Source organism: Hordeum vulgare, chromosome 5H (assembly GCF_904849725.1).
Source record: "Hordeum vulgare subsp. vulgare chromosome 5H, MorexV3_pseudomolecules_assembly, whole genome shotgun sequence".
Lineage (NCBI taxonomy): Eukaryota > Viridiplantae > Streptophyta > Magnoliopsida > Poales > Poaceae > Hordeum > Hordeum vulgare.
Window position 1 is genome coordinate 49,380,425 of NC_058522.1, and position 19,711 is coordinate 49,400,135.

Sequence of the window (19,711 nt, forward strand, 5' to 3'; positions counted from 1 at the left end):
AATTACCTGAAGGTACTCAAATGATACGAACCTGAAAATTGTAGAATACATGATGAATTGATGGCTGTAGAACTAGCAAATAGCCTGATCCCGGGATGAGGGATGGAGAAGATGTAGACGGACCCCGTTGCTCTTGAGAGAGCATCATGAAAAGAACACAGATATACGTAGGTGAAGTCATTCTAATTACTGTTTAATTGAGTACAAGGGGGCACTATATACAACCCCTCTGGCTCCAATTTTGTACTCTCAAATGCTCGCTATGACTCTTTAGAAGTTTATGACTATTTACAAGTTTATTTTAGTTCATCTGTCCTGTGAATGTGGTGTTTCTTCTGGACGCTGTTTTCGTGAATCAAATTGTACAATGCTTGGTCAGATTTTGGTCGTCCTGGTCGCAATTGTTAATGTTGGTTGGCCTCTGCTCCAAATCGAGCTCAACATTTGCTACCGGTTTCAATTATGTTGAGGCAGAGCAAAGGATGAGTGTAGAACCAAATGGGGGAGAACACTGTTTGGTGTATCAAATAGGAATTTGTTGTTAGAGAAAGGCTTCAAACTCAACAAATGTACAATTTGGTACTGTCTTATACCAACACATATTATTTTCTCTTTTTTCTTCAGGCGGGAAGCCTAGATTGCATTTTTATTTTAATGCTTTATAACAGTTTACATATTCACATTTACAGCTAAAAACCTATTCCTTGGCATCATCTTTCATATGAATAACCTATATATAATATGTTACATGAAAGAATGGCGATCTTGTATTTGAGCTATTATTTGAAAATTTATGCCAAATCATAGTTAAGCCTATAGAAAAAGTTCATGTCTACTCTCAAAGATTTTTTTCCCACTCCATCAAGATTTTGCTGCATCTCGCACACGAGACAATTACACCAGATTGGATCATTTTATGTAGATCATACACCATCCATATATGATAGCTTTTTAGTTATCTTACATGTTCTTATACAAGAAATATATCACTAATGCTAATGCAGCTTATTGCAATCTTGTGTTGCACTGTAGTTTGTTTCGCTTATGTAGTATGTGTCTTGCAAGCTTGTTCTATAGGAGTAGTTCTTATTTTACATTAAACGAGTCTTCTTTCTTGTTTGGCACCAAGCAAAAACTGATGGCACACGCCTACAAATGATTTTTCACGAGCATGGCCATTGCATGCATCACATGTTTACAAATAGAAAAACACGATGCTTACATTTCTGAATTGTTTTCACCACCCATTCTTCCTACTTCAACAATTACTTTGTTTCTTTCTTTTTGGGCGATTCTCTCGACATTGCTCCGTAATACATGTTGGTTGCGGTACGATTTCGTGTGAATAAACTTCATGAAAGACATGTTGTTAGGGCCTTAGGAACTTGGAGAAAAAGAGGATTGCACATTGTGATGTTGGCTCCTTCAATGACGCCCACACCTGTCGTTGGCTTGTCTCCCCCATGCCCGCACAATGAAGGGCACGGAGCGAGCGACTGGTTGGCCCTCAACCACATGTTTCTGGTAGCTTGGAAACAAGAGCCGGTGGCCCCGTTGGCGCCTGGCATGATGCCTATGCGGATGCCAAGGACATGATCTTCTCTATTTCACCTCATGTTGATGTACCTTTCCATCACTCTTTCGCAACTCGATTGAGTTTAATGTTAGGATAACGCAAAAGTTGGTGCAACTGGTCCATGAGTTCCTTGTGGCATGTTGCCAAACGGTCTTGGTTTAGTATGACAATCAATTTGAAAAATGTGATGTGGGTTTAGGTTTTTGATTTTAGGGATTAGAGATTCAAGCTGGGATAATAGTATTAGTATAAGTTCAAGGTTTGAAACAGACTTAATGCAGCCTTTTCTTTCAAAGATTATACGTGCGTTGCACGTGCACGATTACTAGTTTCTAGACATTTCTCTTTGATATGGACCTTTTCGTTTTGTGGAACGTCGCTACAGCGCGACGTGGTCATCACGCGATGGACGGTGCGAGGCATTTACAGGTCGCACCGTGACTTCCCATTATCATCGCAGCATTCATGCGAGCCGGCCGTGCGGCAAAATCGGACGGCCTGTGAGGTGTCGCGCTGGAACACCGCAGGCTGAACGTGCTTGCTCTAGAATCCCCGTTTGTTGGTTTTTCCCTGTGGTGCCGTCGGACAGATTTTGTAGCAAATTCTATGCCGCAGGAATCAAGCAGACGTATACAATCCTACATGTATTTTTCAGTGCTTGGCTGACCACACTTCCCTCCAGAAAAACAGAAGAGCTTAGCTGACCACAGGCGTGCCAAGTAAAATAACAGGTAGTCGTCGTGCGCATATCCAATGGATTTGTTTGCGTAGAGCACTGGATCTCGTCGTTGCTTCGCCCGTTGCGTGTGGGAGATTGATTATGTTTCTGTACCTGTCGTAGTAACGAGACGGGGAGATTGATTATGTTTCTGTACCTGTCGTAGTAAAAGTCTGCGCACTACTTCTATGCACAAACACAGGAGAGGACGAGACGACGGGGTGGATAGAGAGGACAGCACCATCGGAAACGAGAGGGAATGGCCTCTTCGCCGCCGTCGCAACCGCGGGTGTGCGTCACCGGAGCCGGCGGCTACATCGCCTCGTGGCTCGTCAAGCTGCTCCTCGCCCGCGGCTACGCTGTAAACGCCACCGTCCGCGACCCATGTACGTGACACGCCTGCGCGCTCTCTTTGCTGCTCCCTCCTCCCTGCACCTTGTTTAGTTTTCTGTTCCTGGATCATGAAAAATGGTGACATCTGGGATGAGTAAAGCTAATTACCTTGAGCTAGTTTTTCATCGCCGTTGCAGCTACTACAACGGTGTGTTTCGGGGGCATCCACACAACGTCTACAACCGGATCCCTCGTACTCGTCTCAAATGTCCACACAGATCATCTCGTCAATAACCGGTTACAAAAACGCGATTCAACCGAACCCCTCATATCCGTCTCAAACGTCCGGACAGACCGGCACCCCTCATATCCATCATAAACATGAAGATGATATGAGGGTTCACGGATGCGTCCGGACACGTCCGGTCAGTCCGCCACGTAGGGCACGCCCCCCTTTCTGGACCATATTATTACTTCATTTATTCATTTTTTTTCTTTTTTTATTCATTAATCACGTGCAAGTGATTGGACATATGATAAAAATATAAAAAGTACGGCTGTGCGGACCAAAATATAGGGGCTTAAAACAGACACGCCCGGTGATTGACCACTCGTGAACATATAGAGGATCATGTTTACTAAGCCCGATTGTAGATGCTCTCACACCCTTTCAAACATACTCCCTCTGTAAATAAATAGTGTATTTCAGCTACTAAAGTAGTGATGTAAAACTTCTTATATTTGTTTACAGAGGGGGTAGCAAATAGTAGTGGAGTTGAAAAATTAACGTGCATTCGAGTCATAAGAAAAATAATCCCTTATATGTTAAATTTTTGAACATCCCGTTTAAGAATTGTTTTGTCGATACCATGTGCATGGGAACGTCCGGTGTTTTTTGGACATCTAAAGCTTTTATTTTTTATGTAACCCAATTTTTTGGCATAGGTCCATTGAATAAAAAGAAAAGAATTGTTCAGTTAATTAGCATAATTGATTTCAACGAACAGAGTTCATGTAGTGTGTTGCACTTTGCAAGTTTTAGTAGTATGATGACAGCGTGGCTTGAAAAGGTTAGACCAGCCTGCAAAAGCCCAAGTGGGTGATATGAATTATGAATGAACTGTTTAAGGATGCCAGCCATTTCCATCCCCTACGCTGTGAAATAAGCTAGCCTAGATTGCAAAACCCATTGTCAGTGTAAACGTTAACATAAATTTTGCACAATTGTGGCCAAATTAAGCAGTGGAAGTGCAAAAACCCAGTCAAATAAAAACAAGAAATTAGTTGAAGTAAAATTGCAAACGTAAATACACGACATAAAATATAAATACTCATATTTTATGTGGTTTAACGGCTCGCATCTTGCGTTCCTTACAGTGATGTTTGCGTTGTGACTCAACAGAAAAGTAACTTTTGTATATCAAACAATAATTTTGAGTGTAACAGCGTAACATAATCATGGATGCAAAATGACTTAGTCTACTACTTAAGTGTCAAATATCATTTAAAATAATTTAGGAGTATATAACACTATACAACAATTGCTGACCTATGATGCTCTAATTTGGTCACTATATTTGCTTTGTACCCATGTGTTGGCCAAATTTGAATGATCAAAAGTTGAGCATCACAAATGGGCCATAGTAGCGTTTTGAAATTTCGGGCATAAAATCTCTGATATTTTCTGGTTGTGTCACGTCGAATCTGATGTTGCAGATCCAAAGTGGTATAATTACTGTCAAATACGAGTCATCATATATCTCAACGACTTGGTACACTTATTATATATATACCACTTAGATGAATCGCTATGCATTTTATCATTTTTAATACTTCATTGTTGATTACCAGATACCCTAAACTAAATTTTATGAATTAAAAAGATCTAGAGTATATAATACTTCTCTCCGTGTGTGTGTGTGTGTGTCAGTGTGCGCGCGCGTGTGTGTGCGTGTGCGTGCTGCATTACTGTTGGTAAAAAATGTGTGTGTGTTGGATTATTGTTTGTAAAAAAATATAATACAAATATTGGGATATCTTAGAATGATTAAGCAAATATGTTGAAACTAGAAGTTTACATTATTGTTGTATATTCTCATAAGCACTTGGAAAAGTTTGTGGAAACTAGAAGTAGCTGATACTTAAGTTGGCATGCAAATGCTCAAACCATTGCTCCTTGTGTTTTTTGGAATTTCAATTGACATGGTCGCATGGGCTAAAAGCGTGATTGTGGCGGGGATGTTTTTATTGTGGACTCACGCTCCGCGTATACGTGAATAATTGTTAACTTCTGTTTCAGGTGATCCAAAGAATGCATGTCTCAAACAGCTAGATATGGCCCCGGAAAATCTCCAGTTGTTCAAGGCAGACATGCTTGACTACGACATGGTGGCAACTGCATTTGTCGGGTGTGAGGGTGTCTTCCATCTGGCCTCTCCAGTTCCCATAGACAAGATGGTTGATAAAGAGGCAAGCACTAAAATACACTCGCTTGAGGCTGGTTGGCTGATATTTAATCTTGCAAATGTAGTACTTTATTGTTACAATCATTTGCGTGAAATATAATGGACATAGTAAGATTAACACATTTCAAATTTAAGTAAAACAAGATTTAAATTTGAGACGCAAACCAAAATAGAAATCAAAAGTCAGTAAAAACATATCATTTTTGTACATCAATTTTAGGAATTTTATAAAGAAGAATTATTGGAATTTTATATTAAGTTGAATTCATTAAAACATAAATTAATTTTCAATTCTAAATTGGAATGAGATATGTGAAAAAAATGGTGTAATAGAAAGAGTAGTTGCAATGATTTATAGGATAAAAACACTCATTCTAAAGTAAGAGAGGGTGGGTGATAAATTTATTTAGTCGAATTCATAATTATGGCATGGCCATGTTAGGTTACATATGGTCCTTTTAGACGGGGCACTCTATCAGAATGTGTATATTACTTATGTCAGGTAAATGAGAAAATAATGCGCAAATTATGGGTAAAAATAAGGGGGCTTATTTTTCTACCACTACACAACTAGGGGTTGGAAGTAGTATTCTACATTTTCAATCTATACCTGCAACAATATTAGACCGTATCATAACAACATTTTCTTAGGACCGAAATATGTTTTCTTTAGTTCGACGCTAGATTATGATTATTACAAGCTCACCGTTTCATAGGAATGCATGCAATTCTTATTAAGGTCCTAAGTTTGAATTGTGCAGAAAGAGATGATGGCTCCTACTATCAATGGCACCCTGAATGTGTTGAATAAATAGGCAATTTTCCGAGCAGATTAATCCATGAAATAATTACTAACATGGCATTGACTAGGTTCATGACATACTGATTACGGAGTATACTAGCAAGTAGTACGCATATAGCAGAAACATCTACGCATATAGGCAATACAACTAGCTAGTGCAGACAGAAACAGGAGAGAGACAAACACATCACACCCTCCGATCGGCCAGTTGGCCGTAGCAGCAGCGGCGGCGGCGGCAGTGTCCTCTGCCGCCTTCTTCTCGGCTTCGGCCTTCTCGCGGAGACGGTCAGCTTCGCTTGGTGAAGACATGGCGATGACGAGGGCGACGCGGACGTAGACAAAGCAGACGGACGGAGGCGAGCAGTCGCGTGATCGCTACCCAAAAACCTAATCGCCCCTCTCCCATACAGGAACCGGAGAGGCGAGGTTTCGGAGGCCTGCTCTCCCGTCGACCGTGTACGCGGTAAACGGGACGGAGTCGCCGGCGGCAGCAGCAGTCAAGGAACGAACGCGTGAGGCAGATGTGATCTGATTCTCGTGACGGCTAGGGTAGGCGATAGCGTGCTTATAAAGGCGGCTAGGTGGAGAGACGTGGGCCAAACCCACGTCCGAGTCGGTAACAACCACGATCCGACGTCTCGGATCGTGCCTTGTCCGTTACGTATTCTCCGTCCTGACCGGCAAAAATAAGTGCGTAGGTATGAGCTCGGCTCGGCTCATTCCCGCAACCCGCGCCGCGTCAAGGCATGGCGAGGCGGGCGGCGGAGGAGGAGTGCGCGAGGGCACCTTCTCTTCTCACTCTCCAATAGCATGTGGAAGAGAGACACTTATAAAGGGGTCCAACTTCTCCTCCACTAGCAGGGTGGGACTAAACTTCCCACCACCTTGTCATGCCACCACCTACATGGGCCCTTGGAGATTTTTCTGAAATTTATCTTATGGGCCTAAGGCCCATCTCTAATTTCAACAATCCCCCACCAGATCTCAAGGGCACATCGTGTTCCCTCGTTCCAAACACTGTTTTAATATACCAGCATTTCAGTGCAGACCTGATAAGGTTGAGCTTCACCTAGAGCAAGTAGCTACACCCCTTTACAACTGAACCATGGACTATGCCTTGAATTGTCAGTTTGGCGTAAAGGAGCTTCACCACAAGTCTTACTAGTACTAGGCTGCCGAAGGTGACCCCTCGGGTGGAGCATATTAGTCACACTCCTGGCCTATTCATGAGTTTACTAGAGATCACCCAAATCTCATAGACTGTGACCAGCAGTCAAGCTCATATAGGTGTGTTCCTCCAAAGATCGCTCTATAGGACAGCATCTTGCTTACATATAAGCTTTAGAACACATTAAGACAGTAGTCATCCTACCATACAGTATCCGAGAGTATTGCATCTCCAACGGAGTGGGTTAGTAAAGTTATTCTCCTCAGTTCACCACTGGCTTGTTTTCCCAGGTCCTACTTCACGGGATCTCCGATCATATAGGTTGGGTTACTGTCATGGCAACTCATGTGGGTCTCATACCCATCTCCCTCGATGCACTGTCTATCACAACACGTGATAGCCCTTTAGTAAAGGGATCTGCCAGATTCTTAGCCGTTTGGATGTAATCCAACGCTATCACTCCGGAGTTTCTCAAACATCTGACAGACTTCAATCTCATTCTTATATGTTTGTTGGACTTCATATTGTCATTTGAACTCTTCACTTTAACAATAACGGTTTGATTATCGTAGTTCATAAGGATAGCCAGAACCGGCTTCTCAACCACAGGTAAGTCCATCAAAAGATCTCGAAGAAATGCTGCTTCGACACCAGATGTGTCTAATGCTATTAATTCTGCTTCCATTGTCGATCTTGTTAAGATCGTTTGCTTGCAAGACTTCCAGGAAACAGCACCATCCCCAAGAGTAAACATGTACCCTGTAGTGGCCTTCATCTCATCGGCATCAGAGATCCAATTCGCATCACTATACCCTTCAAGTACCGATGGGAATCCCGTATAGTGAAGCCCGTGGCTGATAGTACCTTTCAAGTAGCGCATAATTCTTTCAACAGCACGCCAATGAACATCGCCCGGGTTTGCAACAAACCGGCTAAGTTTGGTCACAGCAAACGCGATGTCAGGCCTCGTTGCGCTAGCTAGGTACATAAGTGAACCGATAATTTGAGAGAATCTCAATTGATCTATAGATGTGCCTTTAAACTTTCGAATAAGCACACTAGGATCATATGGTGTTTGACAAATTTTGCAGTCTGAATATCCAAAGCGACTCAAAATCTTATCAACATAGTGGGATTGCAGAAGTGTAATCCCACCCTCATCATCTCTCAACAGCTTGATGTTCAAGATAACATCAGCCACCCCAAGGTCCTTCATCTCAAAGTTTTGAGACAGAAAAGACTTAACCTCCTCAATTACTTTGGGGTTGGTTCCAAATATCAGTATGTCATCAACATACAAGCACAATATAACTCCTTCGCCCCCACCATGGCGATAGTATACACATTTGTCAACTTCATTAACAACGAAACCAACAGATGTCAGAGTTGTATTAAACTTCTCATGCCATTGCTTAGGTGCTTGTCTCAGACCATATAAAGATTTCAGCAACTTACACACCTTTCCTTCCTGACCTTCTATCACAAAGCCATCTGGCTGTTGCATATAGATTTCCTCATTTAGCTCTCCATTCAGGAAAGCCGTCTTAACGTCCATTTGATGAACGAGAAGACCATGAGAGGCCGCCAATGAGAGTAGTACTCGAATAGTGGTCAGTCTAGCCACAAGTGAATAAGTATCGAAGAAATCTTCTTCTTCTTTCTCGGCATAGCCCTTGGCCACAAGCCTAGCCTTGTACTTTTCAATCGTACCATCGGGCCTAAGCTTCTTTTTGAACACCCACTTGCATCCCAATGGTTTGCAACCATAGGGACGATCAGTGATTTCCCATGTCCCGTTAGCCATGATGGAATCCATCTCGCTACGGACCGCAGCTTTCCAGTAATCAGCATCTGGAGAAGCATACGCTTCTAAAATAGAAGTGGGATTATCATTCACGAGGTATACGAAGAAATCATCACCAAAGGCCTTTGGAGTCCTTTGTCTCTTGCCCCTACCACGGGCTTCCTCGTCATCCTCCTCAGGATTTTCATCATGTGTTTGTTCATAGTATTCCATAGGAATGGCAGGCTCAGGAGTTATCTCAGATTCCTGTCTAGAAGTGATTTGCATATCTCTCATGGGAAATATATCCTCAAAGAATGTAGCATCCCTCGACTCCATTATTGTACCGACCTTCACGTCAGGTACCTCAGATTTGACTACTAGAAATCTATAGCCTACGCTATTCTTAGCGTATCCCAAATTAACGCAGTCCACAGTCTTTGGTCCAAGCTTACGCTTCTTGGGGATCGGTACATTGACTTTCGCCAAGCAGCCCCAAGTACGTAAGTACGAGAGCGTCGTCCTTCTATTCGACCACTCCTCGTAGGGAGTGACCTCATTATATTTTGTAGGAACTTTATTCAGGACATGACACGCGGTCAATATAGCCTCCCCCCACCATGCCTTGGATAAACCCGATGTATCTAACATGGCGTTAACCAAATCAGTTAGAGTACGGTTTTTCCGCTCGGCAACCCCGTTTGACTGGGGTGAGTAGGGAGGCGTCCTCTCATGAATAATGTTGTGTTCCGCATAAAATGAATCAAATTCGTTTGAGAAGTACTCTCCACCACGATCAGAACGGACTCGTTTAATTTTCTTTTCAAGTTGATTCTCAACTTCTGCCTTATAGATTTTAAAGAAGTGTAGAGCCTCATCTTTAGTATTTAACAGATACACATAGCAAAATCTAGTGGAATCATCTATCAATGTCATGAAGTATTTCTTTCCAACTTTACTCAACACACCATTCATCTCACAAAGATCAGAATGTATGGGTTCTAATGGTGCCAAGTGTCTCTCCTCTGCAGCCTTGTGAGGCTTGTGAGGTTGCTTTGCTTGCACACACGAATGGCACTTAGAACCTTTGGCTAAAGTGAAAGTTGGGTTTAAATTCAGTTTTGCTAGCCGCGACATAACACCGAAACTTATGTGACAAAGACGTGAATGCCAAACTTCAGATTCATTAACACTCGAATGAATATTGTTCACGACTTTATTACAAAAATCTGCAAGAGAGAGGCGGAACAGACCTCCACATTCATAACCTTTTCCAACGCAAAGTCCATATTTCGTAACTACTACTTTATTAGACTCGAATACCAACTTAAACCCTTCTCTACACAGGAGGGAGCCACTAACGAGATTCTTCTTGATGGCTGGGACATGCTGCACGTTCTTCAGCTGCACGATCCTTCCCGAAGTAAACTTCAGATCGACCGTGCCAACACCAAGAACAAAAGCACTCGCGCCATTCCCCATCAATACGGACCCGCGACCAGTGGCCTGATAAGAAGATAACAATGATAAGTCAGCACACACATGAATATTTGCACCCGTGTCCACCCACCAATCGGTGGACTGACAAACTGTAAATACAGTAAGTAAATTACCGTACCCAGATGCACCACTTTCATTGTTGCCCACAATCATATTGGCAGACTTGGAGTCCTGTGCCGGCTTCTTGTACTTGTTTGGGCATTTGTTCGCCCAATGTTCCTCTGAACCACAAGTGTAGCAGCCATCTCCCTTCTTATTCTTCTTGAAGGGCTTCTTTCCCTTCTTCTTGAGTCGGTATTCTGTTGGACAGAATTCTTTCCCTTGGGCTTGTGAGAATTGAAGTTCCTCTGATGTACCATATTGGCAGCAGAAGAGCTTTCCACTGCTTTTCCATTGGAGTTCTTTGCTCTCGAGTTCTGCTCAACACTCAGATGGCCGATGATGTCCTCTACTGAGAACTCACGCCTCTGATGTTTCAGAGTAGTAGCAAAGTTCCTCCAGGAATTAGGGAGCTTAGCAATTATACAGCCCACGACAAACTTGCCCGGCAAATTGCACTTAAGAACCTCAAGTTCCTTAGCTATGCATATTATCTCATGAGCTTGTTCCAATACAGAACGGTTGTCAACCATCTTGTAATCGTGGAACTGCTCCATAACATACATCTCACTCCCAGCATCGGTGGCCCCAAATTTAGATTCCAGCGCCTCCCACAAGTCCTTGGCAACATGCATATGTAAATATACATCAACCAGCTTATCTCCGATCACGCTAATGACTGCTCCAAGGAATAGGACGGTGGCCTCCTTAAACATCTTCTCCTGTTCAGGAGTGATAGTTTCCGTAGGAGTGACACCGGCTACCCAGAACATGTTCATAGCTGTGAGCCATAAGGTGGTTCTCGTTTGCCAATGCTTGAAAAAGGTACCGGTAAACTTATCCGGTTTCAGTGCAGCAGCAAAACCATTACTCGAAAAATTCCTACAGACATTAGGTTTTTGGATTGTTGAGTAAATAGGCAATTTTCCGAGCAGATTAATCCATGAAATAATTACTAACATGGCATTTACTAGGTTCATGACATATTGATCACGGAGTATACTAGCTAGTACTACGCATATAACAGAAACATCTACGCATATAGGCAATACTACTAGTGCAGACAGAAACAGGAGAGAGACAAACACATCATACCCTCCGATCGGCCAGTTGGCCGTAGCAGCAGCGGCGGCGGCGGCAGTGTCCTCTGCCGCCTTCTTCTCGGCTTCGGCCTTCTCGCAGAGATGATCAGCTTCGCTTGGTGAAGACATGGCGATGACGAGGGCGACGCGGACGTAGACGAAGCAGACGGACGGAGGCGAGCAGTCGCGTGATCGCTCCCCAAAAACCTAATCGCCCCTCTCCCGTACAGGAACCGGAGAGGCGAGGTTTCGGAGGCCTGCTCTCCCGTCGACCGGGTACACGGTAAACGGGACGGAGTCGCCGGCGGCAGCAGCAGTCAAGGAACAAACGCGTGAGGCAGATGTGATCTGATTCTCGTGACGTCTAGGGTAGGCGATAGCCTGCTTATAAAGGCGGCTGGGTGGAGAGACGTGGGCCAAACCCACGTCTGAGTCGGTAACAGCCACGATCTGACATCTCGGATCGTGCCTTGTCCGTTACGTATTCTCCGTTCCAGACTGACAAAAATAAGAGCGTAGGTATGAGCTCGGCTCGGCTCATTCCCGCAACCCGCGCCGTGCCGCGTCGAGGCGTGGCGAGGCGGGCGGCGGAGGAGGAGTGCGCGAGGGCACCTTCTCTTCTCACTCTCCAATAGCATGTGGAAGAGAGACCCTTATAAAGGGGTCCAACTTCTCCTCCACTAGCAGGGTGGGACTAAACTTCCCACCACCTTGTCATGCCACCACCTACATGGGCCCTTGGAGATTTTTCTGAAATTTGTCTTATGGGCCTAAGGCCCATCTCTAATTTCAACAATCCCCCACCAGTTCTCAAGGGAACACCGTGTTCCCTCGTTCCAAACACTGTTTTAATATACCAGCATTTCAGTGAAGATCTGTTAAGGTTGAGCTTCACCTAGAGCAAGTAGCTACACCCCTTTACAACTGAACAATGGACTATGCCTTGAATTGTTAGTTTGGCGTAAAGGAGCTTCACCACAAGTCTTACTAGTACTAGGCTGCCGAAGGTGACCCCTCGGGTGGAGCATATTAGTCACACTCCTGGCCTATTCATGAGTTTACTAGAGATCATCCAAATCTCATAGACTATGACCAGCAGTCAAGCTCATATAGGTGTGTTCCTCCAAAGATCGCTCTGTAGGACAGCATCTTGCTTACATATAAGCTTTAGAACACATTAAGACAGTAGTCATCCTACCATACAGTATCCGAGAGTATTGCATCTCCAACGGAGTGGGTTAGTAAAGTTACTCTCCTCAGTTCACTACTGGCTTGTTTTCCTAGGTCCTACTTCACGGGATCTCCGATCATATAGGTTGGGTTACTGCCATGGAAACTCATGTGGGTCTCATACCCATCTCCCTCGATGCACTGTCTATCACAACACGTGATAGCCCTTTAGTAAAGGGATCTGCCAGATTCTTAGCCGTTTGGATGTAATCCAACGCTATCACTCCGGAGTTTCTCAAACGTCTGACAGACTTCAATCTCATTCTTATATGTTTGTTGGACTTCATATTGTCCTTTGAACTCTTCACTTTAACAATAACGGTTTGATTATCGTAGTTCATAAGGATAGCCAGAACCGGCTTCTCAACCACAGGTAAGTCCATCAAAAGATCTCGAAGAAATGCTGCTTCGACACCAGATGTGTCTAATGCTATTAATTCTGCTTCCATTGTCGATCTTGTTAAGATCGTTTGCTTGCAAGACTTCCAGGAAACAGCACCATCCCCAAGAGTAAACATGTACCCTGTAGTGGCCTTCATCTCATCGGCATCAGAGATCCAATTCGCATCACTATACCCTTCAAGTACCGATGGGAATCCCGTACAGTGAAGCCCGTGGTTGACAGTACCTTTCAAGTAGCGCATAATTCTTTCAACAGCACGCCAATGAACATCGCCCGGGTTTGCAACAAACCGGCTAAGTTTGGTCACAGCAAACGCGATGTCAGGCCTCGTTGCGCTAGCTAGGTACATAAGTGAACCGATAATTTGAGAGAATCTCAATTGATCTATAGATGTGCCTTTAAACTTTCGAATAAGCACACTAGGATCATATGGTGTTTGACAAATTTTGCAGTCTGAATATCCAAAGCGACTCAAAATCTTATCAACATAGTGGGATTGCAGAAGTGTAATCCCACCCTCATCATCTCTCAACAGCTTGATGTTCAAGATAACATCAGCCACCCCAAGGTCCTTCATCTCAATGTTTTGAGACAGAAAAGACTTAACCTCCTCAATTACTTTGAGGTTGGTTCCAAATATCAGTATGTCATCAACATACAAGCACAATATAACTCCTTCGCCCCCACCATGGCGATAGTATACACATTTGTCAGCTTCATTAACAACGAAACCAACAGATGTCAGAGTTGTATTAAACTTCTCATGCCATTGCTTAGGTGCTTGTCTCAGACCATATAAAGATTTCAGCAACTTACACACCTTTCCTTCCTGACCTTCTATCACAAAGCCATCTGGCTGTTGCATATAGATTTCCTCATTTAGCTCTCCATTCAGGAAAGCCGTCTTAACGTCCATTTGATGAACGAGAAGACCATGAGAGGCCGCCAATGAGAGTAGTAATCGAATGGTGGTCAGTCTAGCCACAGGTGAATAAATATCGAAGAAATCTTCTTCTTCTTTCTCGGCATAGCCCTTGGCCACAAGCCTAGCCTTGTACTTTTCAATCGTACCATCGGGCCTAAGCTTCTTTTTGAACACCCACTTGCATCCCAATGGTTTGCAACCATAGGGACGATCAGTGATTTCCCATTTCCCTTTAGCCATGATGGAATCCATCTCGCTACGGACCTCAGCTTTCCAGTAATCAGCATCTGGAGAAGCATACGCTTCTGAAATAGAAGTGGGATTATCATCCACGAGGTATACGAAGAAGTCATCACCAAAGGTTTTCAGTCCTTTGTCTCTTGCCCCTACCACGGGCTTCCTCGTCATCCTCCTCAGGATTTTCATCATGTGTTTGTTCATAGTATTCCATAGGAATGGCAGGCTCAGGAGTTATCTCAGATTCCTGTCTAGAAGTGCTTTGCATATCTCTCATGGGAAATATATCCTCAAAGAATGTAGCATCCCTCGACTCCATTATTGTACCGACCTTCACGTCAGGTACCTTAGATTTGACTACTAGAAATCTATAGCCTACGCTATTCTTAGCGTATCCCAAATTAACGCAGTCCACAGTCTTTCATCCAAGCTTACGCTTCTTGGGGATCGGTACATTGACTTTCGCCAAGCAGCCCCAAGTACGTAAGTACGAGAGCGTCGTCCTTCTATTCGACCACTCCTCGTAGGGAGTGACCTCATTATCTTTTGTAGGAACTTTATTCAGGACATGACACGCGGTCAATATAGCCTCCCCCCACCATGCCTTGGATAAACCCGATGTATCTAACATGGCGTTAACCAAATCAGTTAGAGTACGGTTTTTCCGCTCGGCAACCCCGTTTGACTAGGGTGAATAGGGAGGCGTCCTCTCATGAATAATGCCGTGTTCCGCACAAAATGAATCAAATTCGTTTGAGAAGTACTCTCCACCACGATCAGAACGGACTCGTTTAATTTTCTTTTCAAGTTGATTCTCAACTTCTGCCTTATAGATTTTAAAGAAGTGTAGAGCCTCATCTTTAGTATTTAACAGATACACATAGCAAAATCTAGTGGAATCATCTATCAATGTCATGAAGTATTTCTTTCCACCTTTAGTCAACACACCATTCATCTCACAAAGATCAGAATGTATGGGTTCTAATGGTGCCAAGTGTCTCTCCTCTGCAGCCTTGTGAGGCTTGCAAGGTTGCTTTGCTTGCACACACGAATGGCACTTAGAACCTTTGGCTAAAGTGAAAGTTGGGGTTAAATTCAGTTTTGCTAGCCGCGACATAACACCGAAACTTATGTGACAAAGACGTGAATGCCAAACTTCAGATTCATTAACACTCGAATGAATATTGTTCATGACTTTATTACAAAAATATGCAAGATAAAGGCGGAACAGACCTCCGCATTCATAACCTTTTCCAACGAAAAGTCCATATTTCGTAACTACTACTTTATTAGACTCGAATACCAACTTAAACCCTTCTCTACACAGAAGGGAGCCACTAACGAGATTCTTCTTGATGGCTGGGACATGCTGCACATTCTTCAGCTGCACGATCCTTCCCGAAGTAAACTTCAGATCGACCGTGCCAACACCAAGAACAAAAGCACTCGCGCCATTCCCCATCAATACGGACCCGCGACCAGTGGCCTGATAAGAAGAGAACAATGATAAGTCAGCACACACATGAATATTTGCACCCGTGTCCACCCACCAATCGGTGGACTGACAAACTGTAAATACAGTAAGTAAATTACCGTACCCAGATGCACCACTTTCATTGTTGCCCACAATCATATTGGCAGACTTGGGGTCCTGTGCCGGCTTCTTGTACTTGTTTGGGCATTTGTTCGCCCAATGTTCCTCTGAACCACAAGTGTAGCAGCCATCACCCTTCTTATTCTTCTTGAAGGGCTTATTTCCCTTCTTCTTGAAGTCGGTATTCTGTTGGACAGAATTCTTTCCCTTGGGCTTGTGAGAATTGAAGTTCCTCTGATGTACCATATTGGCAGCAGAAGAGCTTTCCACCGCTTTTCCATTGGAGTCCTTTGCTCTCGAGTTCTGCTCAACACTCAGATGGCCGATGATGTCCTCTACTGAGAACTCACGCCTCTGATGTTTCAGAGTAGTAGCAAAGTTCCTCAGGAAATTAGGGAGCTTAGCAATTATACAGCCCGCGACAAACTTGCCCGGCAAATTGCACTTAAGAACCTCAAGTTCCTTAGCTATGCATATTATCTCATGAGCTTGTTCCCATACAGAACGGTTGTCAATCATCTTGTAATCGTGGAACTGCTCCATAACATACATCTCACTCCCAGCATCGGTGGCCCCGAATTTAGATTCGAGCACCTCCCACAAGTCCTTGGCAACATGCATATGTAAATATGCATCAACCAGCTTATCTCCGATCACGCTAATGACTGCTTCAAGGAATAGGACGGTGGCCTCCTTAAACATCTTCTCCTGTTCAGGAGTGATAGTTTCCGTAGGAGTGACACGGGCTACCCAGAACACGTTCAGAGCTGTGAGCCATAAGGTGGTTCTCGTTTGCCAACGCTTGAAAAAGGTACCGGTAAACTTATCCGGTTTCAGTGCAGCAGCAAAACCATTACTCGAAAAATTCCTACAGACATTAGGTTTTTGGATTGTTGAGTAAATAGGCAATTTTCCGAGCAGATTAATCCATGAAATAATTACTAACATGGCATTGACTAGGTTCATGACATACTGATCACGGAGTATACTAGCAAGTACTACACATATAGCAGAAACGTCTACGCATATAGGCAATACTACTAGTGCAGACAGAAACAGGAGAGAGACAAACACATCATACCCTCCGATCGGCCAGTTGGCCGTAGCAGCAGCGGCGGCGGCGGCAGTGTCCTCTGCCGCCTTCTTCTCGGCTTCGGCCTTCTTGCGGAGACGGTCAGCTTCACTTGGTGAAGACATGGCGATGACGAGGGCGACGCGGACGTAGACGAAGCAGACGGACGGAGGCGAGCAGTCGCGTGATCGCTCCCCAAAAACCTAATCGCCCCTCTCCCGTACAGGAACTGGAGAGGCGAGGTTTCGGAGGCCTGCTCTCCCGTCGACCGGGTACGCGGTAAACGGGGCAGAGTCGCCGACGGCAGCAGCAGTCAAGGAACAAACGCGTGAGGCAGATGTGATCTGATTCTCGTGACGGCTAGGGTAGGCGATAGCCTGCTTATAAAGGCGGCTGGGTGGAGAGACGTGGGCCAAACCCACGTCCGAGTCGGTAACAGCCGTCTCGGATCGTGCCTTGTCCGTTACGTATTCTCCGTTCCTGACCGGCAAAAATAAGCGCGTATGTATGAGCTCGGCTCATTCCCGCAATCCGCGTCGAGGCGTGGCGAGGCGGGCGGCAGAGTAGGAGTGCGCGAGGGCACCTTCTCTTCTCACTCTCCAATAGCATGTGGAAGAGAGACCCTTATAAAAGGGTCCAACTTCTCCTCCACTTGCGGGGTGGGACTAAACTTCCCACCACCTTGTCATGCCACCACCTACATGGGCCCTTGAAGATTTTTCTGAAATTTGTCTTATGGGCCTAAGGCCCATCTCTAATTTCAACAGAATGTACTGAAAGCTTGCTATGCAATGAGCGTTCAAAAACTCATTGTGGTTTCATCCGGCGCCGCTATTACTTTCAACCCAAATTGGCCTCTAGATAAACGAAAGACGAGAGTTGCTGGTCAGACAAAGAGTTTTGCAAGGAAAATGAGGTCAGTAACGATGGTTAATTAACATGTTCATGCACCAAATCTCTGGAGAAATTGATATTCATCACGAAACACATGAAAACACGTTGATGTGTTCCTTAATTAGTTTCTTTATGTGAAAATCCAATCTTTTTATATTTTATAAATCCTAATGATGTTAATGTGAGATATATATAATATACTCCGTATATGGTTAATAACATATTCCTAGAGATGGCCTTGAGAGGTAAGGCGGGAGGACTAACTTACTTCTGGCAGATATGGTATGCTCTTGCCAAGATGGAAGCTGAAGAGATGGCCCTAGAATACGCGGACAAAAATGGATTACACGTCGTTACATTTTGCTCTGGTGCAGTCTTTGGCCCTCTGTTACAGGCTGATGTGCTCAATATCACCACCAAATTCCTCCGCTATATCATAAAAGGTTCAGTGGTGATCTATCCATCATGTTTGCTCATCATTTCTCTTGTCATTTATCCCAAGGATTATATTAGTTCATCGCAAAAAAAAAAAGGATTATATTAGTTTTCCGAGAAGTTCAAGAGATATATAAATTCTTTTTTTCTTATTTTTTACCATGTTATATCTCCATTAGTTGGATTAATTGCAGGAGGTCCTGACACAATAAATAACAAATTCTGGCCCATAGTAGACGTTCGCGATGTCGCTGACGCACTACTCCTGTTATACAACAAGGCAAAACCATGTCAGAGGTACATATGTTCAGAACACCAAATCGACATAAAAGATTTGGTGGATTTGATGAAGAGCATGTACCCCAGCTATAACTATGTAGACAAGTAAGTCATATCAGCATACTTTCATATTTGCGGTTATCGTTTCCACCGGATTTTCATCATTTTTGTTTTGTTTAGACTGGTTGAGGTGGATTATAAGGTCGGGATGAATTCAGATAAACTTAAGAATCTAGGATGGAAACCGAGGAAGTTGGAGGAGACGCTTGCAGATAGCATCGAGTCATACGAGAAATCAGGAATCCTTAATGCGGAGGAGGAACCGTGTCGCGTTCCTTATTTCTACCGCATGCCACCTGTTCTGGAGTGAATGGACACTGTTGTTCACCTACTGTTGTGGCATGGTTTCTGCATTTTGCTTGAAAGTTGAAACTTCACCGGATGTGTTTCTTAAAACGCAAATAAGACTCATGACTTAACCATGTGTATATGTTTATCTATCTTTGAGATATCCAATTTCCAACTCTCAACGAATGCTTCATGGTTCAACCATGCACTTAGAAAACCTCAAAACCATTTAATTATCCCCCTCGCCCGGGTAGAAACTTCTTTTCGTGTACGTTAGATGTTTTGACTGAGTTGTCGCTTCATCTCGGGCTTCCCAACTCGCCGACAACGGGTAACTACCACACACCTTTGAACTCTATCTACCAAGGTTTTCATGAATAACACCACCAAAAAGCAGCGGTGCCGCTACCAAGATCGCCATTGACGATCGGGTCTAGACCCACCTCTACCCCCCCCCCCCCCCCACACACACACACGCCACTCTAACTTACCAGCATCAATGGACAGTGCTTCCGCCTCATGTCATCCCTCAGCGCACGCCACCACTGTTGTGTTGTTCCTGCCTCTCGCCTCGGTGCCACTACCTGCCCGCCGCTGGTCCCTCACTATGCGTCGATAAAACTCCATCGACATCATGTTGCATTGTTTTGCAACTGCACCTTTGTCGCTCTGCGCCCCGCATTTCAAGCATGTGAGAGCCACCATCATCACTGGAGTTATTTATCCAAAACCACCACATTTGGGGCTAGGGTAACTGGTTAGTACCAG

General features: G+C 44.1%; 1 protein-coding gene across 1 annotated transcript; it reads left to right on the forward strand.

Moving 5' to 3' along the window:
- The first annotated feature begins 2,486 nt into the window (after window positions 1-2,486).
- On the forward strand, window positions 2,487-19,168 carry LOC123397486 (cinnamoyl-CoA reductase 1-like). The gene is made up of 5 exons (XM_045092013.1): window positions 2,487-2,680; window positions 4,927-5,096; window positions 18,159-18,324; window positions 18,511-18,700; window positions 18,776-19,168. Exons 1-5 carry the CDS (start codon window positions 2,554-2,556, stop codon window positions 18,963-18,965), a joined length of 843 nt encoding a protein of 280 aa, XP_044947948.1. The 5' UTR covers window positions 2,487-2,553; the 3' UTR covers window positions 18,966-19,168.
- The last annotated feature ends 543 nt before the right edge of the window (window positions 19,169-19,711 follow it).